The sequence below is a fragment of the Glandiceps talaboti genome, chromosome 11, assembly GCF_964340395.1.
Source record: "Glandiceps talaboti chromosome 11, keGlaTala1.1, whole genome shotgun sequence".
In the NCBI taxonomy this organism is placed as follows: Eukaryota; Metazoa; Hemichordata; class Enteropneusta; family Spengelidae; genus Glandiceps; species Glandiceps talaboti.
Genome location: NC_135559.1, coordinates 1,048,604 through 1,076,184, shown reverse-complemented (window position 1 = coordinate 1,076,184; position 27,581 = coordinate 1,048,604). Strand labels below are relative to the sequence as shown.

The following is a 27,581-nucleotide window of genomic DNA, read 5'->3' as shown; positions in this document are numbered from 1 at the left end:
TTTGCAAATATTTATATGGATATATGTGGAGTTCGCAAGAATTGCTTTGATCATCTGGGAGAAGGAAGTACAAGGAGAAAGTGATTTTTTTATTTCATAAAGTTAAATCTACATCATGAAAGATAAATAAGTCTCAGATTCTGATCTATTAGTTTTTTCAGTGCCATTGAAAATGAACCTACAATACAGTTAAGGCATACAGCTAGGGCAAAGTTCAAGTAGGTCAGTTGAGGTCATCATGATGGTGTCCATGACGACCATTAACCAAAATAACTAGTCACTGAGTTCTAATACTGAATTGTAATTATTCAACATCTGATTAGTTATCCAGACTGGGAAATGATAATGGAGAACAACAACTAACTGGGAAGCTATGGTTCCCTCCCCTTCCCCCTCCCCCACCAGAAAAAGAAAAAAAAGTGCCATATTGTAATCACATGATAACTACCAGTAATTCTTAATAATTCTATCGTTGAGTTCAGATCAAAAACTCGGAAGATGGAAATGCCTGATAACGAGTTGTGATGTTTTGAACCCTGTCTGAATCACAAATTTGAAAGATGAACAAGTCATAGGTTCTGTTGTACTGAAATCTTGAAAGATGAAGTCCCATCACAAGTTCTGATATTGTCCTAAGTTCTGATGTCGTCCCAAGTTCTGAAGTATAACACTTCATTTTGGATCATCATGACAGATAATGTACAAGTCTTTTAACTTCCTGTGTGTCGTATTATATGTTGCTTTAAAGTTGGCATGTTCTTCTGAGGTTGTTTACACACGTGACATCTACAGAAAAAAACGGATAAAATTGAGAATATTTCACTTGCTAAGGGTATATTCATGGTTGCTAACACTACATAAAAACTAACATCATTATATTATATATTGGTGAACTTTTTTTAACACCATTGAACATAATAAGGTTTTGATAATCAATAAGATAACAAGCATAGTACATACCTCAAAGGAGTTTGTAACAGTTCTTTGTGTTGTCCAGCTGCTGGAGGGTTTACCTTACCTGTCTTCTCTAATTGTTGTATTATATCTACGAAGATAAGTTTGACACTTATCAATATATCTGTAGATTATGGCAGGATTATAGACTACATGGAACCAGAGAGACTAATTTAAAAGTAATTAGTCAAAGCCAAATATGATGATTGATCCCCATGGTAACGAAACATTTAAAACTTACCAGCTGATTCCACAAAATATTTGGTTGTAAAAGAGTTCCAATGTTTCTTTGTTTTCAAGCATGGTGAATTGAAATCCTGACTTATCACATGTAGATGTAAATGACTGCAAAATTAATAAAAATACAAAAGGTAATCTCTAGATATTTTATATGACGGTATAGCAAAATTAATAAAATAAATTATACAAAAAGTAATCTCCCAGTCTTCTTGTCCCATTTCATCAATGAAGGTCCCAAGTTTAATAAGTTATAATACTGACATCTGAGTACCAAATCTAACGTTAACAGTACAAAATTATCAGAATACTTGTCTAAAAATGACTGACTACTTTTGAGTGATACAAGAAACTTAACACCACTGCAACATTGATGTAATAGTTCAAGATGTTCATCTCAATATTGGATAGACATATATGGACAGACCTTTGTTATTTAGATAATGCATTACAATAATGACGATGGATTGAGTGAATTCAATGAGTTGGAAAGTGCAGGTAACATGATATAGCTTTGTTATCACCCAAATAAAGTGCATTTTCTTCTTCTCTGTGTTAATTTGACAAAGTGGCAAGTAAAGGGGGAGTACTCACCTCATACTAGGAACACAGTGGTATCCAAGCCTAAACTGTAACCCTGACGATTTATGTCTACAAGTCAACAAAATAGATTGTTAAATCATGTTATTATGTGAGTAAACTTTTTGAGGAATATTACTGATATTTTAGGAGTAGGGTGTATATAAAATTGAAATGAGCAATTTATGAGATAGGCATTGTGTGAATAAAAGAGAGTCTAAATTGACAAAATTATTTATGGGACGGTCAGATATCAAAACAATTTTAGAATTTTGAGTATTAATTGAATACAAGATAATTGAGTTGATCATCTTTCAACCATTCTCATAGAAAAAAAGTTCAGATTTTGATAAACATGAACAGTATTTGTAAACCTGTGTTGTCTACATCATGCATTGACATTTTTCTATCTATCTGCTGAGTTGATTTAGTTTAATTTTGTATACTTTCTTGTAATAGCTCTATTGTATGCAATTTATTTTTCTAAACTTGTAACACACCACAACTCTATGCTAGTGTATGTGGTGTAGAATAAAGTTTGAATGATTGATTGATTGATTGATTGATTGATTGATTGATTGAAGAACAACAACCTATAACTTATAGCACCAACTGATTTATATTTAGCCATGGTATGGTACATCATACATGCATACAGTATCTTAGTTCTTACTACATGAACTGTAGAAACTAAGCTTTCTGTTAACTAAAACTATTTTTGTTCAATGTGGTAGATTACACAAGTGGGTAGTAGCAGTGGCATCGTTGTATGGATATAATCACCTTGTAATCAAGATAGTGTAAACACTCAAAGCCCACAAATGGACACTGCAAGATCAGGAAGTCATCACAAACATCATCATACTGTGTGTTTAATTAAAATTAATTGTCTTCTTTATATGTCAATATAAAATAAATTTGAATGTGTATTTCCCATATTAATAGCTTTTTACTTAGCTGTATATCTGCACTATATAGGAAAAGTGGTATTTCAACATTGACTACGATTAAACCAACATCCATTTAATAGCTTATATAAATAGTTTTAGCTTGTCTCTAAGTTACGTATGTACTTACTGTTACCTTATGAATGTATCATTTGATAGGACTTTACTGGTTTTCCAATTTCCAATTTGGCAAATTTAAGATGAGATGTACATGACATTGTACAGACTTTATTGAATAATTCACTTACTTCTTAATCAATTCCTCTCCTTTCATATGTAGGTGTTTCAGGAGACCCAAATTGTTGGGTTTTAAACTTTTTAAACTTGGAATGCTTACTCTTGGTAGAACCAGGTAATGATGTTTTGCCTGAAATTAGAGTAATATCAAGAGTTATATCATAAAAGTACCAAGAATTCAAGTAAGATATTCTTGTATATTGTGAAAATGATAGTATGATGACATTTCTTTTAGGCCAATAGAAATTAATTGTTTGGTTCCGGTAACCCGACCTAACCCATTTTTTTACTGCCGACCCTAAACTATATTTTAGCTACATTGACAAATATATTGAAAATACAAAATTTAAAAGAACATGGCAGAATACAGTGTAGCACACAATGTCGTCCATACATCATACGGAAAGTGCAAACACATCGATGACAAATCTCTGTTGACCTCTACGTACATGTACATTGGAACAACCTGAACCAGATAAAGAAATATAATAAACTAAAATAAAAAATAAAAATTCCCTACCCCACCCTGTTTTGAAATTGGCCGTTATCGGAGCCACACAATTTTTTTTCTTTGGCCTTAGATACCAATAAATTTGAATAACAAATAAATAACCACCATTAGCTCTAGACTATCAGTATCACACTGTCAACTCAGATTTGTTTCTGAACAAGTTTTCATGTGTACTGTGTTTTTTTGCACACTGAATAAAATCCAAAATTGGATCTGATGAGTTTCAGACTCACTGTACCACTTTACGACTTAGACACTTTACTGGTCAGATTAGAATGAAAACTTAGTTAGTGACATGACAGAGTGAGGGGTCACTTTACCCATGACATAGTGAGGGGACTACTGTACCCATGACATACATGTAGTGAGACAATGTACTAACCTTGGGGTATTTATCCTTGATAATAATCATTTTGTCATCTTTATCAATCTGATAGGTTGGATCATGCATTGAATCCAATAATCCCATACTCCAGTGGCCTTTCCTAATTGGTGGTTTGCTTGGAACTCTTGTATGACTGCTAGATGCTGATTCATCCTCAGAATCACTGAAGTCCCTGCGTTTCTTTTCATCTTTTGTAGTTGTGTGTTGTTTCTCTTCATCCTCAGAATCACTGAAGTCCCTGCGTTTCTTTTCATCTTTTGTAGTTGTGTGTTGTTTCTCTTCATCCTCAGAATCACTGAAGTCCCTGCGTTTCTTTTCAACTTTTGTAGTTGTGTGTTGTTTCTCTTCATCCTCAGAATCACTGAAGTCCCTGCGTTTCTTTTCAACTTTTGTAGTTGTGTGTTGTTTCTCTTCATCCTCAGAATCACTGAAGTCCCTGCGTTTCTTTTCTACTTTTTCAGGGGTGTGTATTTCTTCATCCTCAGAATCACTGAAGTCCCTGCGTTTCTTTTCAACTTTTGTAGTTGTGTGTTGTGTCTCTTCGTCCTCAGAATCACTGAAGTCCCTGCGTTTCTTTTCTACTTTTTCAGGGGTGTGTTGTTTCTCTTCATCCTCAGAATCACTGAAGTCCCTGCGTTTCTTTTCTACTTTTTCAGGGGTGTGTATTTCTTCATCCTCAGAATCACTGAAGTCCCTGCGTTTCTTTTCAACTTTTGTAGTTGTGTGTTGTGTCTCTTCGTCCTCAGAATCACTGAAGTCCCTGCGTTTCTTTTCAACTTTTGTAGTTGTGTGTTGTGTCTCTTCATCCTCAGAATCACTGAAGTCCCTGCGTTTCTTCTCTACATTTCCATATGTGTTTGCCATCTCTTCATCCTCAGAATCACTAAAATCCTTGCGTTTCTTTCCTGTGATTTTAGGCATCTCCAATCAAAATGGTCATATAACTATTAACCAAGAGAAAAGGTAATGTATATTATGGGATAAGAAAAATATCTGGCATAATAAGCAAAATATTTCACAGGTCTACATTGTTCATTGAATTGGAAGAATCCCCCCTTCAGCACACAGACAGACAGACAGACAGACAGACACAGACAGACACAGTCACTTTTGATGTCAACAATGATGATTCATATCAAGTACTAATTATAACACATGGAAATTTCTGCCACTAGTCAAAGGAAATCCCACATTTATACTGGTCTTCTGAGCATAGTCTGACTGGGTTGTGCTAATGGGCCATTGTCATGAGTCAAACCAAATGGTCCCTTGCCAAGATTTGGAATGGGGGGCGGGAGTGGGGAAAAGTTTGGCAAAAATATCAGATTTTTAGACTAATTCACTTATAACATCACTTCTTTTTACTAAAGCATACATTTTTACCATAACATTTCATTCAAAGGTTAGATCATCTTGCTGAGAGCCATAACCTGTCTACACACCCATTCCTAGAATTATCACACTGAAATGGACAACTAGATTTAATAATTTCAGTCGTTTAAAAACAGCACAAAGCTAAGCAGATACACACACACAGACAAAGCTAAGCAGATACACAAAGCAGAGCAGAGCAGACACACACACACACAAACCTAATCACACAAATACAACACACAGCAGACACACAAACAAAACCTATTTTTAGTGGTCTGAGACAAAACAAAGCAGACACACAAACAAAACGTGGTCTGAGACAAAACAAAGCAGAGCAGAGCAGACACACACACACACACACACACACACACAAACCTAAGAACACAAATACAACACACAGCAGACACACAAACAAAACCTATTTTTAGTGGTCTGAGACAAAACAAAGCAGGCACACAAACACAGACAAAACAGCAGACACACAAACACAAAGCAGAGCAAAACAGTTATTCTTCAATAATAATACTTGGAGTTTTATTAAGAACAAAGACACTTTTTGTTTGTTTATATAATTATACAAAATAAATACAACATAAAGCAGAGAACCTAATTCATATTTTTCTAATAAGTTTTTGACTCAAGATTTCATCTATGATCTAAATTTGAACCAAAAGAAATCATTTTTTCTAGCCAGTTTACATCACAACCTGTCATTTTGCTTCATTGTCTCACTAACCACTTATAATGCTATCAACAGCAACCAAGTAATGTAGTTTGAAATTATACAAACTCAAACTGATCAGTTTGAAAAAATGCACTCAAAGTGATTGGTCACAATGGGGAGTGATAACGTATGTCAGCCTAATTGGCTATATTCAAATGAAGTCAATATGTAAATATGCCCTTGAAGAGATGAGCAAAAGAGAGATATAATATAGCAAATATTATGTAAATATCTTCAAATGGGCATGCTCATGTCATTGCGTAGACTGCAAGATACATCATGCTGTTCAGCCCTATCAGGCTTCTTAACCAGTACCGAGTGCTGACTGAGCATGACACAAATGTTGTATCTTCCAGACTAGCCATTGGGGGTGTGGTTAAATTAATCGATTGCTGTTGATAGCATTACAAGAGGTTAGCGCAACAGCCAAGCAAAATCATAAATCGCTATGTAACCCAGCCACAGACTGTCTTACAATATATATATTTAAATTTGTAACTGAAATTTTTATCATTTCTCCATTCCATTATTATTTTCCTTGAAACACCCAAATAGAAAACTTGGAATACTTAAAAACAAAGTATGCTGTCAATGCTAGTTCAAGCTGACAGAGTGAACACTGACAACAATACATCATAGTCTGGTTATCAGAAAAACAAAAGATTGTCTGGTTTGGCCACTAGGAGTGCTGTTCAGACACAGGTGACCATTCTAGTTCAGTACTGTAACTTCCTTAAAAAAAAAATACCAGCTGGTGTGTCATCGCAAACCAAAAAATTGCTGGCATTTGGAAATTTGAACCAGTCAAAAATTCTGATAACTGTATCAGATGTCATTTTAAAGGAAATTATTGAGTTGTTTTAGCCACAGTTTGTTGACTGCTTCATATACATCAGTCATGTCATTTTAAGCCCTCATTTTTCCTCCTCAGGAGCACCCTCAGCACCCTCTTTTGACATTTTGTTTTCTGGCTAAAAGTTGGGTAAGCAGCACATGACATACATGTATTACTATCAATGTCTCACACTCATAAACCTGTTTATACTAACAATGTTTTTGTCTAAAATTGATAGAGGTATATGGCATTGCGAACTGTGGCATCCAGCACTTGTGCTGTAGTCATCTCTAAAGCCTTGGCTACTCTTTCTGCAATGTCTCCTATGTAAGCTGGTGTGTTGGTCCACACATTGCCATGTACAGAGAGGTAGGGTGAATTAGTCTCAATCAACAGACGATTAAGTGGAACTGTCCGCAACGCTTTCAACTGTCCTGAATCAAAGTCTGTCACCTCACCAGTAAATCCAAAGTAACAGATTGGGAATGCCTGCAGCCACTCTTTCACTTGCTCTGAAAATCCAGTGAAATTGTGTAGATGTATTGGCTGTAAACGACTGCAGCGCTGCTTTACAATACGAAACAGTGCGCTTCTCGCATCAGAACCATAGTTGTCTCCATGGATACCACGGACATACAGAATCAGAGGCTTATGCACCGAGCACAACTGCAGGACATTTATTAACATGTTATCCTGTTCATGCCAAGAAGAGAAAGGCCCAGTTCTATCTAGTCCAACCTCTCCAAGTGCTGCTGTTTGTGGGGATAACACAAGACGTTTGAGTTGGTGAAATTTCTCTAAAGAAAATGTGTGTACCTTGCTTGGATGTACACCAACAGCTATTTTCCAATAGCTTTGGAATCTTGATAAATTAGTAGGATAACGATCTGGGTCAGAATATATCTCTACTCCTCCTATTTCCTTGACTCTTGTAGTTGGTCCAGGTGATGGAGTAAATGCAACTAAGTCATCAGATGTTGCCATAGAGTCTTCTCCCCACAATTCAGCTCGTGTTCGATGTAGGTAAAAGTGTGTGTCAATTGCATATGGCAGCACATCTTGCAATATTGTTGTTTGTGTAGGTCCACTTTCTATAGTAACTACATTTGTTTCATTTTTACCTGTAAATGATGACTTTTCGGTTGTTTTTTGTCTTCCAGATAAAACTGTACATGACTTCATTGTGGCTACATAACTTGCTGGCACTCTAATTTCTGAAACTAGTGGAGCCAAGTTTTCTGTTGGCAATGTTACATGATCAACTACACCATGCCTTTGTGAAGTATGATAAGGCTTCAAGTATTTCGGTACGTGATCTTTTATGAAAGTAGACAGTTGCTGTGGTTGGGGGTTATTAGGTGGTTCACCTGTGAAAGTAGACAGTTGCTGTGGTTGGGGGTTATTAGGTGGTTCATCTCTGAAAGTAGACTGTTGCTGTGGTTGGGGGTTATTCGATGGTTCATCTCTGAAAGTAGAGAGTTGCTGTGGTTGGGGGTCATTACGTGGTTCACCTCTGAAAGTAGACAGCTGTTGTGGTTGGGGGTTATTAGGTGGTTCACCTCTGAAAGTAGACAGTTGCCGTGGTTGGGGGTTATTAGGTGGTTCACCTCTGAAAGTAGACTGTTGCTGTGGTTGGGGGTTATTAGATGGTTCATCTCTGAAAGACATGTAGAGAGGATAAGAGGGTGGTAATAATGCATATGGATCTCCTTGCTGTATGAAACTATGTGGCACTGGTGGTACTTGTAGTAGTTGGTATGTTGAACGTTGGTGTTGTAGTAGTTGTTGCTGGTGTTGTTGCCCTGGTGATGGATAGAGTGCAATACTTGAATCAACAAGTTCTTGTTTCCTCTGAATCTCTGACTGCCATTTTTTGCAAATAATATCACTGGAAATGTTCCCATCTTGTTTTGGAACAAAATCTGCTATCTTTTCTGCAACTCCATCTTTCCCAAACTGAAAGGCTGGAGGTCTTGTCATTTCTTTAAGTGTGACACTATCACTAAACTGACCTGCCGATAATCTTGTTTCTCTGCCGTCATCCTCCAATTGAGAGGTTGAAGATCTCTTTGTTTTCTCACCATCATCAATTTTCTGTGGAGGTAGTATAGCATCAAATATACTATCTATGGTATCCACTAGTTTTGATAATTGATCAGTTGTGTTCTTTCCATTCTCCTGTGTAGATTCTTCATCACAAGGAACCACTTTGGGTCTTTTTTTCTGTGGGGTCAGTGTTGAGAACTTATGGTCTTGTGCAGGACAAGTGTTAGAATTACCAGAAGTGGACATGCCGTTTTCTCTGTGACAAGTATTAGTAGGTTTAGATAACTTATTTTCTCTGTGACCGATGTTGGTATATTTAGCTGATTTATTGTTTACTCCATGGTACGTGTGGGTAGGTTTAGCTAACTTGCTGTTTTGTCCTAGACTAGCATTGGTTGGTTTAGCTACTCGTAACTTGTCTTCTCTGTGACTAGCATTGGTTGGTTTAGATAACTTGTCTTCTCTGTGACTAGCATTGGTTGGTTTGGCTAACTTGTGACTAGCACTGGTTGGTTTAGATAACTTGTCTTCTCTGTGACTAGCATTGGTTGGTTTGGCTAACTTGTGACTAGCACTGGTTTGTTTAGATAACTTGTCTTCTCTGTGACTACCATTGGTTGGTTTAGCTAACTTGTCTTCTCTGTGACTACCATTGATTGGTTTAGCTAACTTGCCTTCTTCTCTGTGACTAGCATTGATTGATTTAGCTAACTTTTCTTCTCTGTGACTAGCATTGGTTGGTTTAGATAACTTGTCTTCTCTGTGACTACCATTGGTTGGTTTAGCTAACTTGCCTTCTTCTCTGTGACTAGCATTGATTGATTTAGCTAACTTTTCTTCTCTGTGACTAGCATTGGTTGGTTTAGATAACTTGTCTTCTCTGTGACTACCATTGGTTGGTTTAGATAACTTGTCTTCTCCGTGACTACCATTGGTTGGTTTAGCTAACTTGCCTTCTTCTCTGTGACTAGCATTGATTGATTTAGCTAACTTGTCTTCTCTGTGACTACCATTGGTTGGTTTAGCTAACTTGTGACTAGCACTGGTTGGTTTAGCTAACTTGCCTTCTCTGTGACTAGCATTGGTTGGTTTAGCTAACTTGTGACAAGCATTGATTGATTTAGCTAACTTGTCTTCTCTGTGTCTAGCATTGGTTGGTTTAGATAACTTGTCTTCTCTGTGACTACCATTGGTTGGTTTAGCTAACTTGCCTTCTTCTCTGTGACTAGCATTGATTGATTTAGCTAACTTGTCTTCTCTGTGACTACCATTGGTTGGTTTAGCTAACTTGTGACTAGCACTGATTGATTTAGCTAACTTGACTTCTCTGTGACTAGCATTGGTTGGTTTGGCTAACTTGTGACTAGCACTGGTTGGTTTAGATAACTTGTCTTCTCCGTGACTAGCATTGGTTGGTTTGGCTAACTTGTGACTAGCACTGGTTGGTTTAGCTAACTTGTCTTCTCTGTGACAAGCATTGGCTGATTTAGCTAACTTGCCTTCTTCTCTATGACTAGCATTGGTTGGTTTAGATAACTTGTCTTCTGTGTGACTAGCATTGGTTGGTTTGGCTAACTTGTCTTCTGTGTGACTAGCATTGGTTGGTTTGGCTAACTTGTCTTCTGTGTGACTAGCATTGGTTGGTTTGGCTAACTTGTGACTAGCATTGGTTGGTTTGGCTAACTTGTGACTAGCATTGGTTGGTTTGGCTAACTTGTTTTCCTTGTGGCAAGTGTCAGTTGGTCTTGTACTTGATATTTTTGGTGAGAAGTCAACAGCATCTACAAAGTTCTTTGTTATCTTCATACCAGGAATATTAGCCACAATGTCCAGGGATAAAGTGCCATAGATCTCCCTGTACAACATTATGGCATCTGCCATACTTTGGTCTACTTGTGGAAGGTACAGCAAATCCCTATAATGACATGCATTAATCTTTACCTTTGACATTGTCTGGTTTTCCAAAGTCTTATGTAACCTTGACGACAGAGAATTCCTGTTAATAACAGACAAGAAATGTATATTATACATCAGCTGTTGACAGAACAAGTTTAGTTTCAGTTATTACTAGCCTTTAATATCCACATTGCAGAAAATACTACTATTGTAATATTAACTGTTTACCACTTCACTGTACCATACCAATGCAGTGAACAGGCTAGTAGCCTTTAATTCCAGTTATGTATAATTTTAGTGTTTTTAAACAGGTACCCAAACTGACTTTATACTCTATGTGACGAGTGAAAATACTTACATTACTAAAATCATACCATTATAATTATTGTTCCCCAATATTTTCTTCGTAATTCATTCAACCAATGCAAGGAAAATACACGTGATCGAAGTTGCTAGACTTGTACTGACAAAACCCTTAGGTCACAAGTATTTTCTGGCTGAATGAAGAAAAATATTGGGGAATAATTTAATTATACCAGTGCCAGTAATAGCAAAGAAAAATTGGAGAAAATGATGGCAATTTGGAATGTTTTAAGTCACATATTTCGAACACAGCAGAACCAATGATGTAGACAAGTGTTGTTGTTATGTAGATTGACTAGGGTATAAATTCCTTTTATCAAACTTGGCTTGTACATGGTACAATGTCGATGCATATCTTCAATGTCCTGTTTTTCTCAACTTGTACTATTGTAGGTTTTTTTTTTTGTGTACAAATAAATACCCTCTAGAGTCTTGGCAGAATGAGGATTAAGATTCATGTTTTGGAGTTGTTGGCATAACAGTTCCAAAACCTGTTAGTATACGTTACGTAGAATAAAATCTATCATCAAATCATTCATGTATTATTTCTAGAATACTAGGTTTGAGTTCTGCAAACTGCAATTAATTATTAAAATGACTAATTAGAAAACAGTAAGTTTATAATATTTCAATTTACGCTTACAGCATAAATTTCGCTCCAAAATGTATAAACTCGTATCAGTCTGTGTCCTTTTAACATTAATTAAAAGTTAGTCTGGCTTACACACATTTTTATAAAAATTATGGAAAGACGAACTTTTCTATACCTTAAAACGACATCTTTATTTCACGCCGAAAATGTAATATTTGTTCATCATGCATGGGCCACAGCCAATTTATCAGTGACAGTGTAGGAAGAGGGGGTCTCATTTCTGAAGTTCATTGAATCAATACAATCATTATTCTACAGAAATACGGGGAACACTTACCCACTGTGTACAAACACTGAAAATGTGCTTTTATCCTCTGGAATGCGCTCAATTCAGAGCCTAGCTACCCCGGGGGTAACTGTATTGGGTGAAAGTTGATGGGCAGTAGCGCACGTGTGTTTCTCGAACGTGGTCCGGTCACAGCCGAATGTATCCGATACGGACTTCGTGACCAGTATGCACGTCATCATCCTATAGGCTATAAGTTACGTTGCATAATATACATGATATATGTCAAATAATATAATAATTGAATATTAATTCAATTGAATGTTGAACTGAAATAGCTTCTTGGTGAACAAGTGAATTAGTCAACCAACATCGTCATAACTATTTCAGTAATTGAATCTGATTCGTATTATTCTTACCGTCTTTTGAAATCCCTCTGCCAAGCGAGATATATGATGTGAACTTGTGAACTAAGGTGACCACCTTAACTTATTGACCTTTGACCTATCATATAAAAAAAATCCGTGGGTATTTCCTTGAATACAAACAGCGCCTTTGTAATAGACGTCGTCTGTTTAGTCAACATATTAAAATAGTTTATAGTTGGTCATTTTGGGTGACTATTCGAAAATGCCGACAAGAAAAATATCACGAGATGTAAACATTACGATCCCAGAAGACACCTGTGAAAGAAAATGGCCGCGCTCATGCACTGTAACTTGATTCGTAAGAATAACAGCGAAAGAACGGCAACATAACTCGAATTACACCAATTTGTGTCAGAGTTGGAAAAGTGGATCAGATGATTTAAATGAATCTCCGGCCTTTTTGTTCAAATTGTACCGAAAAACGAGTATTGAAAGCCTCTGCCAAATTTATACAATGCGTCGTGTGTTATTGAAATCAAACATGTTCTCTCTCAGAACGATGATCGCTTACAGAAGTAGGACTAACATTCGTGGGCACATTTTGTGTCCGCTTAATAACGGGAGAAAAGTGACAACATGGTCGCCGTTAGCGTCAGCATTTAATGCTAAATTGGACACTAAAGACGAGAGAAATGGCTCAAATACGGTGAGTTTAACTTCTACAAAACAATCTAGCCCAGCTTACAGTCGACCTTCAAACTGGAGTGGAGGTATAGTAGACAGTGTTACATAACATGTACAATAGTTTAGTGGAAAAAACAAGTCACTTTAGGCTCAAATGGACAAATAAAAAAGTCATTCCACGTTTCACTCTTATTCCTTAGGAATCTAAAATAAAATGACATACTAAATGTGGCGTGTAAAATTTGTAAACAAAACAAGTCTATGCAGAGATAGAATATATTTATTGACAAAAGTAAAATGAAAAAAAAAATAAAGTCCACTTAAACGGCCAGTAAAAAGTAGCAGGCAAAAGGACGACCGAAATGGAGAAGACTAGAATAAAAATAATTGTCTTAGACTATAAAAAGTGCAGTGTAAACTAAAGTACTGGAAAGGGGTGTTAAAGAGTTACATATACATGTATTAAACAGATCAGTAATGGGGTGGGGGGGGGGGGGTACTCTCACAAGGTTCAGGTGTATGGAGCCTCAAGTTCACATCTACCCATATACAATGAATATAATCCAAAAATCAGACCCATTGTTAGGGATTTCCAGTCACAATTATCCAGCCAGCCAATTGCCTTTATTCTGATGCTGTGAAGGTACATACATTTTGTATTTCTGAAGACATTTCCCATGCTATCAACCTCATGATTAGGGAATGTTCAGATGGCCATATTTATAATTTTATGATGGGACTCTGTTAAATTTTCTTTCAGGGATTATTTGGTGTACAACAATTAAATGAACCAAATGGTTTCAAAGTAGCTCAAGAAAATTGTCTCAGGGAGGTTGATGAGTTGGTTGCCATAGCGATAAACATGCCAACATCACCTAAAGTAGTAACAGTGTTTGACAAGTTGTCTGATGCACTATGCAGGGTGGCTGATTTGGTAAGTAGTCGATCAGTAGTTGTGATATTACCTTTGTGTTGGCGTTGTAAAGTTTGTTCAGTAGACTCTCTCACAGCCCTCGGAGCTTCACTTTACTAAAATGGTTGGTATAAAACTGCAGAAGAAATGTAATCTCAACCATGTATGTATTTCATCAATTCTGTTGTTTGCATATGCATATATGATAACTACGTATTTGATTGCTTCCAGAAATTGGCTTTTTTTGAAAAAAAAGTTCACCTCGTGAATATTAAGGTTAATGAATGTAAATTGTACTCACCCATAGAACATGTAAATGTATGTATGATAAATGGAGATAAAGATAGTTAACTAACAATTTCTTTGCAGGCTGACTTTATTCGAGTGGCACATCCTAAAAGTGAGTATATAGAAGCTGCAGAAGAAGCATGTTTTACAGTTGGTAATATGGTAGAAAAGTAAGTGGAACTAAATTTTAGCTGAGAAGAGATCCATTTGACGTAGATAAAATGCAATCTAGCTGTTCAATTCAAACTTATATTATTTTTATCTTTGCTTGAACCATGATCCAATTTTTTATCTTGATTACTACTCTCCATATTTGACACAGTGGTCATTTAAATTCCATTCTAATTCAAACAACATAAAGCAGTTTAAAACTTAAAAGAAAAAGAAAGACAGCAATATTTTTTAATTGTATAGTTGTCGCATCAGTGCAACAAGGTCCTATCTGTTGTATACTTGTGACAGAGTGTAGAATAGTCTATTCAAATCTGGACTAGTCAAGTCTAGTCAGGCTTGGTTCAGTCTGGTCTGGTTTGGTTTGGTTTTATTCCTGGTCTAAACAGACTATATTTATCAAAGTGATGTGATGTTTGTTTTATCAATATCCCAATTTTTAAATGTATTTTTGGATAATTGTACCACTTGTTTTCCAGATTAAATACAAACAAAGAACTTCACAACTCTCTCAGGGATCTATTGAATGATGACCATGTCTTACAAACAATGGACAGTGAATCTAGACGAGTGGCTGAACTCTTTATGTTTGACTTTGAACAAAGTGGTATTCACCTGAGTGCTGGAAAGGTGAGATTACACATGTAGATACCCTGTGTGACTCTGTGTGTGTGTGTGTGTGTGTGTGTGTGTGTGTGTGTGTGTGTGTGTGTGTGTGTGTGTGTGTGTGTGTATGTGTGATTTGTTGTTGATAGCTGAGTTGTTAAACCATTTGCTTCTCACAACTACAGAAGGAGTTTAAACCCAGCCTTGCTACACTACAGTAAGAGGATTGTCATTCAGTTTGAATCTACCAAACAATTATGCACTTTTTCCGTTGGTTTCCTCCTGCCGAAACATTAAACTGTTCTTACAGAACTTGTGGGACTTGTTGAATGTTCCCTTTCAAAGAGAGAAGATTGTTCGAAGTGTAGACATCTGTAGTAACTCAATCAATCAATCAATCAATCAATCAATCTCACATTTCATGTTTCAAGAGGAGAAAAGTGGTTAAGCTGAATGGTGATATACTAAAATATGGAAGTGAATTCATGCAAGGAACTCAAATGGCCAATGTTATCCGAAGAGAACTACTTCCAGAACATATACGAAATTCCTTTATTATGGAGGGTGATACAATTAAAGTTAATGGACTTTATACAGACTCCCCGAATGATATTGTAAGTTTATACAGACTCACTAAATGATATTGTGAGTTTCTATCATCACATATGATGTTGCCCCTTTGTTTGGAATGATGAAACATGAGTGCATAATCACATACATTACAGTACCATATGATAACATAGAGTAAAAACTTTCTGTGGACAGCACTCAACTTGAACTTGACCTCTGGGTCAATTGCCAACATCATGTCTATATATTGTAATGTACATATAGATGTAAGGCAGAGAGTATATAAAACTAAACGAGGAATTATATCATTGCCTTGTACCCATCATGTAGTGAGTACTAGAGTACATTTTAGGATGAAATAAGAAGGTAGAACTCAAAAGAAAATTAGCTACTTTAAGTGGCCATATGGATGAGAATTATTTTGAAACTTTACTATGTTTTTCTACTTGAAAAAAACAATGTGAAAATAACATATACCAAGTCCTTGTTTGTAACTCAATACATTTCAAAAGTGTAAAAAATTTGTTATTGTACGTACATATACAATAACAGACTTTTACATTTACCTCACATTACACTTGACATTAATCTCTCTATAAATGATTACAGGTAAGGGAAATAGCCTACAAGGTGTTCCTCTATCCTAACCACCATCAGGAGGGATTACTAGATAATTTGCTGACAGCCAGACATAAACTAGCTAACTTAGTAGGATATCCTACCTATGCAGATAGAGCCTTGAAGTCTTCTCTAGCCAGGAATCGAACATATGTTATGGAATTCCTTGAAATGACAGCAAGTCGCATCAATGACAGGTGAGTCATTCAATGAATTAACTGACCAAGAAGAGTCTTAAACCCCAGTGTTTCAGTCACATGGTCTTTGATTTTGAATGGGTGTACTCAGCTTTCTCATGTAAAATGGCTGAACATGTGTTTAATTTGAGAGTGGTGTTTGACAATATGAGCTTGAATGCTGATCCAAGTACCTGGAATGTATGCTAGGAAGCAATGGTGAGAAGCATGCCACTATAGACCCACCCTGCAATCATGGGATATACTGTAAGCATCCTGACTAGGCATTTGTAGCATGGTGTGTGTGTAATTAGGATGACTGCAGTGGTTTTATATCTTAGCTTTGATTTGACATGTTTTTAAATTATATATTTTTAGAGCCTTCGAAGAATTGTCCCAGTTAAAGGCAGTTAAGAGAAAGTATAACAGTACAACACCGGTAAGTAATACTAGTCTAAGATTACTTAATGATTACTCAAACGATTTACAAGTTAATATTTGCTGCTAGGTGTGGGCATCATCAATATTGTGGTAAAAAAACATTAATCACTGAGAATTCAATGAATTGTGTTATAATACACTGATTTTTTTCAGTCATGAGTGATTGACTTAGAATACATTGTACATGTATGTGATATGGTATGTCTTTTTATAAGATATCAAAGCGTGCTGTGATGTAGCAGCTTCTTCCCTCAAGTTTCAACCGTAGGAAATAGTTGCTGCATAACAGCCCTCAGCTGATCTATTGAAAAAAAACCTAAGCAATATTGTACTACATCCACCTTTTATTATAATTATTCCATAAATAACATTACCCAATCAGTGATGTGTCAAGTATCCATTACCTGAAAACATACATACTTGGTTATGTAATCACTTTCAGGAAATCAAGGCGTGGGATCTACCGTATTATGCTGGCCTGGCAAGACACCAAATGTGAGTTTTTATTATGTGTGTAGGGATGTATTGTGTGTGGGAGTATATATGTATGCATATGGGCCAGCTGTTTGTGTCTGTCTGTCTGTCTGTCTGTCTGTCTGTCTGTCTGTCTGTCTGTCTGTCTGTCTGTCAGTCTGTCTGTCTGCCTGTCTGTCTGCCTGTCTGTCTGTCTGTCTGTCTGCCTCTGTATGTGTATGTGCATAAACATGTAGTACAGTGTCTGTGTGTGTGTGTGAGTGTGTGTGTGTGTGTGTGTGTGTGTGTGTGTGTGTGTGTGTGTGTGTGTGCCATGAAAAGAGGAAAACAAAATTTTGCTTCATTAAATACATACATACTATTTGAAGATTCATATAAAAGTAAGTGTAGAAATATGTCCAGAAAAATACAATGAAATATATTACTGTGCTTTCATAAAAAGTCAATATTTTCCCTGTCTAGCCAGTAAGTACTTTGATTTGTCCCAGTAACAGTCCTCGTCTCAAATGTTTTTCAAATGAACTTTGCATTTAGTTTTGTGTTTCCATGATATCATTATTTCAGATGTGACTTAAATTCCACACACTATGCACCATATTTTTCACTGGGTACCTGTATGGACGGTCTTAGTCTCATATTTACAAGTTTATATGGAATTCAACTCTTAGATGAGGAAACTAAACCTGGAGAGATTTGGGCTCCAGATGTCAAAAAAGTGGTATGTACATGTATACTGATAAAGTGTGTTACTTAGGTTCAGATATTGAGATAAATTATGTAAAAGTCATTTCGATGTTAATATTTTCATATCAGATTTGCATGAATTATTTACAATGTTTGACTTTTTTTCCAATATGTTCAAGCATGTCTCACTTATGGCTTTGGAGATGGAAAATTCGCAAACAAAATGGCTGCTAGGCGGCCATATTGGATTATATCAACCATACCCATACAAATTGATGTGCATATGTATCCCTAGTATGTTGCCCCTGTACCAAGTTTGAAAAAAATCGGTCTAGGCATCTCCAAGAAACGGCTGCGGAAGGATGCACTTTCTGACAGACAGACAACAGACAGGCAGCCTACGATGCTATTTGCATTACTTAAAGACCCATAATTCAATCCCAGGTTTTTAAAGTGCTATCTTATCAGTGGGTAGAATAGGATTATTCCTTTCATTGTAGCTCAGTGTTTTCTAAAGTCCTGCTCAAAAGATGTTTGTCTTAATCCTAATTTGAACTTGGTCAATAAGATGGTGTAAGTTATAGCATTACCATCTTCATTACCATTGTTGTCATGTAAACAAGATACTGAGAAATATTATCTTCTTCCAGGCCGTTGTCCATGAAACTGAGGGAGTTCTGGGCTACATTTATTGTGATTTCTTTGAAAGATGTGGTAAATCACAGCAGGATTGTCATTTTACAATTCGTGGTGGTAGATGTCTTGATGATGGTTCATATCAATTACCAGTAGTTGTTCTCATGTGTAGCTTTCCGTAAGTATTTTCAGTTTTTATGATTTCGCATAACTACAATAATGAAATCATTACCTAAACCTTTTGACTGGAATCTTGAGTCTTGTTCACTCACTGCCACTAGAGGGCAGAATAACAGATTAGGACTGGATGTGATGAGTATTTTCAGTCATAACATTAGATTACTGTTCTGAAATTTGTTTTTAGGATTTCACATAACTACAATAATAAAATCATTACCTAAACCTTTTGACCGGAATATCTAGTCTTGTTCACTCACTGCCACTAGAGGGCAGAATAACAGAATAGGACTGGATGTGACAGGGTCACAACAAATGACTAGATGTCAGGTAGTTAGTACCACCCTCCATCTCTGATCAAGCAGGATTCTTGTTAATGTATATGAGATGCTTCCAGCACTTCCCTCTCAAAATAGATAGTCATATGAATCACAGTTGTAAAATACAATATTCAGTTTGTACCCCCCCCCCCCCCCCCCATATTGGAAAGTATGGTGTCAGAAGTATAATATCAATTCTATAATGCATACAATGTATTCATTTGCCACATATGTACAATATGTTGCTAGCATACATGATACCAATAGCATATATTGGGATGGACTTAAATGATGTTGTGTACATTTTGAACAAATTGTATTGCTGACGTAGTATTATAAACACTTACATGTACTTGTTACTATAACTTCATACAAACGTTGCTTAATATTTATCATCTACAAATTCTATTATTTGCCACAGACCTCCAACATCAACGACGCCATCACTTCTAACACATTCGGTAAGCCAACATTCATTTGCAATTGACACTGAATTTTGAGACTTGTCTTTACATTTTTCAAAGTGTTGTTTCAAAGATATCCTGCCCAAAGTGTTTGATTAGCTGACTTCAGCTCTAATGCCACAACATGAAAGGATTTATTCAGTGTGTGTGTCCCTGTGTCTGTCTCATCACAACCCTTTAATAATAAGCATATGTAGATGATTGTTTTATGACTTCAGAATATTTCTTTCAGTACTGGCCATTTTTGACAAAAAAATATATTATTTGTGTCACATCTCAAAAACTCTAAAAATGTAGGACAAAATTAACGTCTTGGTTGAACATGTCTCTCTGCCCTCAACAGTCTTCAAAGGTGTTGGTCGATGGATGAGGGTGCCCCAGCATAGAATACTTTACAGTCTTGATGGAAGTTTTTGTTAACAATATGCAAATGACCTTGTCTTTGACTTTCAAGGTCAAATGTTAAACCAGGCTATTTCTGAACTACACAATTCACCTTTCTCTTTGTTACAGATGATGGAAAACTTATTTCATGAAATGGGTCATGCTATGCATTGTAAGTAACTAGAAGTATATACAGATTGTAATCTGGTCCATAGAACACATACATGAGAATTTCTTTAGGTGAAAACAAGTAATGTATATACATGTATTGTTTTGTAGCCTAGGTAACAGACAAGATTGTAGTCATGCAACACATAGGGTACTTGCCGAGGTCACATAATTTTGCTTGATGTAGAATTAAAAGTCGGACTGTGTACCTTAGGGTTGCACAACTTCCACACTTATGTTAGAATGACTTATGTTAATAAACAAACAGCAGACATTGATAATTTAGATGCATATAAATTTAAATATTTCATCTCTGTTGTTTATTCTCTATGTTTACAGCCATGTTAGCAAGAACTACATATCAACATGTTACTGGAACACGATGTTCAACTGACTTTGCAGAAGTACCGTCAGTCCTAATGGAATATTTTGCAAGTGATTATCGGGTGCTACGTCAATTTGCTAAACATTACCAAACAGGAGAGGTATGTAGTTATGTGCAATAGCTCCTATATGTATATAAGTTGAAGTAATGAGTCATTTAAACAACAGTATTCAACAACAACTTTTTTTACTTTGGTCTATCTCAGTTTGCCGATAGTTTTTTATTTTCATCGTACTGTAGTGAGTAATTATAATCTTCTGTTCATTCTGTGTAGACACTGCCTGAAGAAATGATTACAAAGCTATGTGCTGCCAAGAAATTATTTTCAGCTTGTGAAATGCAACAACAAGTTTACTATTCAATATTGGATCAATTATACCATGGTGAACATCCCTTAAACAAGGTAAGCCAACACTTTGTCTAGTGTGTTATTGAATTGAATTGAATTGAATTGAATTGAATTGAATTAAAATTTATTTTCCACAAAAGAGTTAAAAGAGATAACCATACAAATAACAAGTAAACATTAACATCCAAAAAAAAAGAAATGATTTAAAATTGTGAGTGAAAGACTTGAAAATAGTTTTGATAAAACTAATTGAGCCTAGCCACTCGATTTTCCAGAGTGTCAATTACATATCAAACTGTGGTGACTTAAGTTGTTCACATTTAATAACACTACGTACAAAATCAGAAACTACTAAAGAGAAAACAACAACAACAACAACAACAACAACAACAACAACAACAGATATTTACATTAATAATAACGCTAATAAACACACAATGGTGATTGGACTGTTCCATGACAAGTGAGAATAATCAAACTGTTACTGTAACAGCAAAATGGTTATCAAATAACCAATTACCTTATTATTACCTTGATTGTGGAGTCATGATGGGTGAATGGTTAGCGTGACCGGCTTGGAATCTACAGGTTGCAGGTTCGATCCCCGGCGCTGCCTGCTGTTTGTTTCTGAGTGGCTTAAGTCCTTGGGCAAGATTTGAACCATGACTGTGCCTCAGTCAACCCAGCTGTATAATTGGGGACCTGGTAGGATGTAGGTTGCAATGTGAAGGCTTTAATCCTATGCGCTTAAACGGCTGCAATGGATTGTATGCTCCCCGGGGAGTTGAGGAAGACTAAAGGGCCGTTGTGCCGTTCTTATCCGAGCCAGGGGTAATAATTGTAAAACGCTTTGAGCACGGAGTGGGAAAGCGCTATATAAGAACCCAACATTATTATTATTATTATTGTATCCACATTAACAAGGCATTACTTTGATCTCACAAACAACAACACTAGTTTTAGTTTGTGTCTATTGTAATTGCCTATACCACATTTTCCATAGTTTTATTGTCAAATAAATTGCTTTTTTCTTGCAGACAACAACTGACCTCCTAGCAGACATTCAAAATAAATACAGTTGTTTACCATATATACCTGGAACAGTAAGTAGTATAGTCATAAAATAATGCAATTCATGTGAATCAGAAAATTATTTAGAATACCGATTTTCATCTTTTTTTTTTCAACAACAGCTAGTCACCATCATCAGGGTGTACTACCAGTGTTTTTTATTAAGGGCAGTATTAAGTAGGTAAAATCTACCTGAGTACCCCTGTCATTTTACTAGGGTTCTCTACCAGTGATTTTGTTAAGGGTGGTAAGTAGGTAAAATCTACCTGAGTTCCCCTGTCATTTTACCAGGGTTCCCTACCAGTGTTTTTGTTAAGGGTGGTATTAGTAGGTAAAATCTACCTGAGTTCCCCTGTCATTTTACCAGGGTTCCCTACCAGTGTTTTTGTTAAGGGTGGTATTAGTAGGTAAAATCTACCTGAGTTCCCCTGTCATTTTACCAGGGTTCCATCCCAGTGTTTTTTATTAAGGGCAGTATTATGTAGGTAAAATCTACCTGAGTTCCCCTGTCATTTTACCAGGGTTCCCTACCAGTGTTTTTGTTAAGGGTGGTAAATAGGTAAAATCTACCTGAGTTCCCCTGTCATTTTACCAGGGTTCTCTACCAGTGTTTTTGTTAAGGGCAGTATTATGTAGGTAAAATCTACCTGAGTTCCCCTGTCATTTTACCAGGGTTCCTCACCAAAATTGTCATATAATGTATTGGAAACTCTACCAGTTTTACCATATTCCAACTTTCTGTTACCAGGGTTCGCCAACCTTCGTAAAAACATTGACTACAATGTACTAAAATAGATATTATGTATAACAAAGATATTTATTGTACATGTAATACCGTTACCACTGACCCATTTCACTCCAGGGTGTATACTTTTAATGTCATTGTCAAATTACACATTACACCCTGGGTTGATTTTAGAATACATTTATAATAAAATTTAATTTGTCCAATTATACCTTCTTTTCAACTCAGGCGTGGCAATTGAGATTTGGTCATTTAGTTGGCTATGGTGCTAAGTATTACAGTTATCTTTTATCAAGAGCTGTTGCTTCATTGATATGGCAACAGTGTTTCTATAGCAACCCACTGGACAGAAGTGTTGGTGAAGATTACAGAAGAAAGATGTTAGCATTTGGTGGTGGAAAAGAACCAGCTGTATTAGTACAAAGTAAGTTGATCATTGTGAGAAACCAATAATTTGATTAAATGTCCCAAGTTTCAGTCTTAAAATGCTAATTTTCTCTTACAGATGCACTTGTGGTGGTGCCATCTTTTATACATTATACAAAGTGAGTGATGTTGTCATTTTTGTCTCATCCAATCTGCAGCCAAGTTGATTTATTTGTCAGATTCCAGAATTAAAACGTCGCGTTGGATGAGTCATGAGAAATGGGACACCCAAAATTGACGACTTTAAGACATTAATTTCAATCCAATGTCACTAAATATTTTCCCATCTTTTGTCTTTTTTATCAGATATGCTTGGCAAAGAACCAACAATGTCCCACCTTGTGGAAGCCCTGATAAAAGACGCCTTTTCTCTTTAATATACATATCAAAGAACACCACCAAACCACATTATAATCACAATTATAAAAAAAAAATGTGGACATCACATGAACATGATGACGAAATCATGAGAATATCTTATCAAATCACATGATCATGATAATAAAATCATGTGAACAGTTATCAAATCACATTCTGACAACCAAAAGAAAAATCAGGGTAGAGAAGAATTATATATGATGGCTATTTGAACTTTTATTAATTAACAAATATCAAAGAAGGAAAGAAGCAAAAAGCCACTTTTATTTACTGTAAGTTGTTTTACATACAAGTCATGTCAAACAAAATTAGAAATGGTGCAAGCTGAGTTTGTAAGCTTTTTGATGTAAAACCCAAGTCAAACTATGAGTTAAAAGTGGTACAAGCTGAGTTTGTAAGCTTTTTGATGTAAAACCTGAGTCAAACTATGAGTTAAAAGTGGTGCAAGCTGAGTTTGTAAGCTTTTTGATGTAAAACCCGAGTCAAACTATAAGTTAAAAGTGGTGCAAGCTGAGTTTGTAAGCTTTTTGATGTAAAACCCGAGTCAAACTATAAGTTAAAAGTGGTACAAGCTGAGTTTGTAAGATTTTTGATGTAAAACCCGAGTCAAACTATGATTTAAAAGTGGTACAAGCTGAGTTTGTAAGCTTTTTGATGTAAAACCCAAATCAAACTCTGAGTTAAAAGTGGTTACTGACTGGTGTTTGTCATTGAAAATCTGATATTGCCATGGAAACAAACAATCAGCAAAACAAACTGAAACTATTGTTGTTGCGTGTGGTAGATTACAATAAGGATGATGGCAGTGTCTTGGTTATGTAGACTTAATCATCCTGTAATCAAGATAATGAAACACTGGAAGTTCCATAAACCTGATTGACTAGTTCATACTAAGTCAGAAATGAGATGAATGTTGCATTACTTCAGAAGCGATGCCCTACTGTGAGTGTAATTACATGAATGTCCATTGAGAGCTAATTTTATAACAAGTTGCAATAAGTATGTTTAGATTGTTTCTGTGTTGGTTTGTTCATAGTTAATTTTAACATTTTCAAAGAAATTTAGAGGTTTAACAGGGTACATCATTTTGTTTGTTAGCATATAGATAAAGTTGTGAAATGAAGGAGAAAGAACTGTACTTTAGTACACTTTATGAGAAAGAACTATACTTTAGTACACTTTGTGAGAAAGAACTGTGCTTTAGTACACTTTGTGAGAAAGAACTGTACTTTAGTACACTTTGTGCACTACCAAAACGTTGTGTCCTTGCTCTGGAATCATATATATTTAGTTCCAAATTCAAAGCATAAATAATTTACCAAGTATATTCAAGTAAAAGAAGCCATCAAGTTCAAACGTCAATGCCTGTCATTTAACAGGAACAAGGGAATGGAACTATTGGTAGTATACAATGCAATCCTATGACCAAAGGCTTTGTCATTGACCCATAACAGTTGAAGATGCCTCAGGGATTTAGCCAAAATATACTAGGTAAATTATTTATGCTCTGAGTTTCGAACGAATATAAAACAACTTAGTGGTTTGTTATTCTGTAGACTGTGTTTGAAGTGAAAGTCAAAGGACTGCTTTTATGGACCAAGGACAAGTTAAAGCTAAAGGACCTTCAAGAAACCTGTATTAAAGCTCTAACTGACTGCTTATTTACAAATTTATTGTGTATTGGTGTTGATGAAATGTGTGGTTTGGAAAGAAAATTCAACAACACCCTGTCTGTTAACTCTTGGATTCACCCCATGAATACACCATACTCCAGTTATCCACCTTGCGGTCATTTTCAAAAGAAGTGTCACAAATCGAACTTGGACAGTTACCTGAGTAATAGACATGGGGTTTATCAAGCATAGCTTGTTCTTACCCATTAATTCAAATTCAAATTCAAATTCAAATTCAAGAGGGCGCCCCTGTTTAGGATGATTAAGGGCTAAATCACATTGACACAGACAACAATGTGTGACAGCTCCATGGGTACCTAAAAATTATGCCATTGAAAATAAAATAAATAACATGTTTTGATTGATTAAGAATGCAACCAACTTTGCTCATCACACACAGGGAAATGATAATTATTTCAAAGAGAACTATAGCACTGAACTATCGTGTCACTCACTTGGTTCTATAGTCTCGGTTACCCAGCCTCTTGCTGTTGAGGACATACCCCCCCCCCCCCCCCCGGACAGCAAGAGTCTGGGTAACCGAGACTATTAGTTCTTTTAGCTGCTTATGAACAGCACTCCTAGTGGTCAAACTATACAATCTTTCGTCTTTCTGATTACCGGAATATGGTGTATTCAATAGAGTTGTTCTATTTTGTTGTAAGGGTGAGGTTTTTTTTTTTTTTGTTTCTCATCTCCAATGGAATAGTCAGGCGGGTCGGGCGGGCGAAATAAAAAAAAAAGGGGGGGCAAGAAAAAAAATGTATTTTTTCAGTTCTATTCTCTGTCCTTTCTGTCCTGTTAGTCTCTATACAACTTCATTTCTCTTCTCTTTATTGAATTCCTTGTTACAAGTCTCTTTCCTTCATTTTAGCAAGGTTGACAAGTCTGTAGAACAACTTTGTAAGAAGATGATTAAATACTTATCATCCTGATGGGTGTAGCCATGAACTATTGTGTGATTTTATCAGGAGTACTAATACATTCGTCCTATTAATCAAAGTGGCATTGCCATCGCTAACAATGTTTTCAAGTTATCCAATTTGAACTTTAGTATGTAACTTTTTGAAACACTTACGTGATTGTCATCAGTGTGCTAGATGAATTTTCATTTATATAAACCATTACTTCTATGAAACATTTCCCTGATAATACAACTGATTTAAAGCTAAAAACTGGTCAAGAAATTAGGAATGCAGTATGACTTTTACCAATTTTAAGCATAATTTTAAAAATGATGGAAATATTCTGAGCTATTATTGCATTGCAGCAAAATGTACCGCGTGACAGTATTAATTTTGAGCCCTGTCCCTCATCAAACCTCAACGGCTTCTGCCATGATGAAAGACACATGCTGCTCTGACGTAACAAAGGGGTTGGGTGGGTGGGTGGGTGAGAGGGGGGGGGGGTTAGACGGCGGTGTTCTGCCAAGGTTTCCAACAAGTGGGGACACAGGCCCCTTGGTTCCAAAAAGTGGTGTCATTTGACAGGGAGTGGGGTCAATTATTATTGTCTATGAAATATTCATATAAATTATCTCAGACCACTATAGAGATACTGTGGTCTGAGATATTCCATTACGTATAGACCATTACCTAACAACATAAAAAAATTCCATTCATAATAACAGTTCCCAGTAAGCTATTTTTTGAAAATTGTGTACTACACATTACACCTTAGAAAAAGAAGGCAATTAAGATTATGTAATTTTAAGTTATATATATATATATATATATATATATATATATATATATATATATATATATATATATATATAACTCCGAGTTACACCCAAGAAAGAGTTCCAGTACTACCAAAACTATTACGCTCTGCCACTGCGGTATAGAGCACTGTCTTATAGCAGATTGATACTCACCGAGTTATATATATATATATATATATATATATATATATATATATATATATATATATATATATATATATATATATATATATATATATATATATATATATATGAATGATATATTGTTTAGAAAGATTGGACAGCCAGGTAGTCACAATTTTTTAATCTGAATATCAATGAATAGCAGTGCTAAAATGTATAATTCCCTTTTTTCAGACAAGGACAATGAACAACTTCAAAATAAGTCACAGTGAACATATGATTGAATAAAAACTTTGGGAAATCCTAAACTTGTAACCACTTGTTTCATTTTTGAAATTGTTAGTACACTGCTGTGTTTATCATTCCCTCTTCAAATTCATGACATTTTGAAGAAAAAAAATCCCTGACTTTAAAAAGTACCAAATGTGAACGAAAAACTTACAAATAATAGTCAAACAAACTTTAAAATAATTTATTTTTTATTAATTAACCGGACCGTTACTGGCTGTGTATCATGATTTGGTCCTGCTATATCAAATGACAGCATAGTTACGTACCGTAAAACTTGCAATGATACGGAAAGCTGACATTAGGTGTCCT

The 27,581-nt window shown here is 35.8% G+C and overlaps 2 protein-coding genes across 2 annotated transcripts; one reads left to right on the top strand and one right to left on the bottom strand.

Moving 5' to 3' along the window:
• Nucleotides 1–426: 426 nt before the first annotated feature.
• On the bottom strand, nucleotides 427–12,432 carry LOC144442535 (uncharacterized). Its single transcript, XM_078131906.1, has 7 exons — nucleotides 12,386–12,432; nucleotides 3,848–4,794; nucleotides 2,966–3,084; nucleotides 1,786–1,842; nucleotides 1,196–1,299; nucleotides 961–1,045; nucleotides 427–786 (listed from the first exon to the last, which is right to left on the bottom strand). The coding sequence occupies exons 2-7, from the start codon at nucleotides 4,769–4,771 to the stop codon at nucleotides 711–713; spliced, it is 1,365 nt and encodes a 454-aa protein (XP_077988032.1). The 5' UTR covers nucleotides 4,772–4,794; nucleotides 12,386–12,432; the 3' UTR covers nucleotides 427–710.
• A 455-nt stretch (nucleotides 12,433–12,887) lies between these two features.
• LOC144442303 (mitochondrial intermediate peptidase-like) lies at nucleotides 12,888–25,208 on the top strand. Its single transcript, XM_078131615.1, has 17 exons — nucleotides 12,888–13,040; nucleotides 13,779–13,952; nucleotides 14,301–14,389; nucleotides 14,870–15,020; nucleotides 15,428–15,610; nucleotides 16,176–16,381; nucleotides 16,739–16,799; nucleotides 17,244–17,296; nucleotides 17,840–17,993; nucleotides 18,610–18,773; nucleotides 19,514–19,553; nucleotides 20,070–20,112; nucleotides 20,448–20,593; nucleotides 20,768–20,896; nucleotides 21,880–21,945; nucleotides 22,887–23,082; nucleotides 23,391–25,208. The coding sequence occupies exons 1-17, from the start codon at nucleotides 12,894–12,896 to the stop codon at nucleotides 23,459–23,461; spliced, it is 2,073 nt and encodes a 690-aa protein (XP_077987741.1). The 5' UTR covers nucleotides 12,888–12,893; the 3' UTR covers nucleotides 23,462–25,208.
• The last annotated feature ends 2,373 nt before the right edge of the window (nucleotides 25,209–27,581 follow it).

Excerpts from the sequence above, each read along its gene's own strand:
- LOC144442535 (XM_078131906.1), bottom strand. The coding sequence starts at position 4,771 with ATGCCTAAAATCACAGGAAAGAAACGCAAGGATTTTAGTGATTCTGAG. Across the intron at positions 3,085-3,847 it reads TCAAGGATAAATACCCCAAG|GCAAAACATCATTACCTGGT; the intron begins GTTAGTACATTG and ends CTCTAATTTCAG. Across the intron at positions 1,300-1,785 it reads CACTGTGTTCCTAGTATGAG|TCATTTACATCTACATGTGA; the intron begins GTGAGTACTCCC and ends TTAATTTTGCAG.
- LOC144442303 (XM_078131615.1), top strand. The coding sequence starts at position 12,894 with ATGATCGCTTACAGAAGTAGGACTAACATTCGTGGGCACATTTTGTGT. Across the intron at positions 16,800-17,243 it reads AGTATAACAGTACAACACCG|GAAATCAAGGCGTGGGATCT; the intron begins GTAAGTAATACT and ends AATCACTTTCAG. Across the intron at positions 20,113-20,447 it reads AATGGGTCATGCTATGCATT|CCATGTTAGCAAGAACTACA; the intron begins GTAAGTAACTAG and ends CTATGTTTACAG.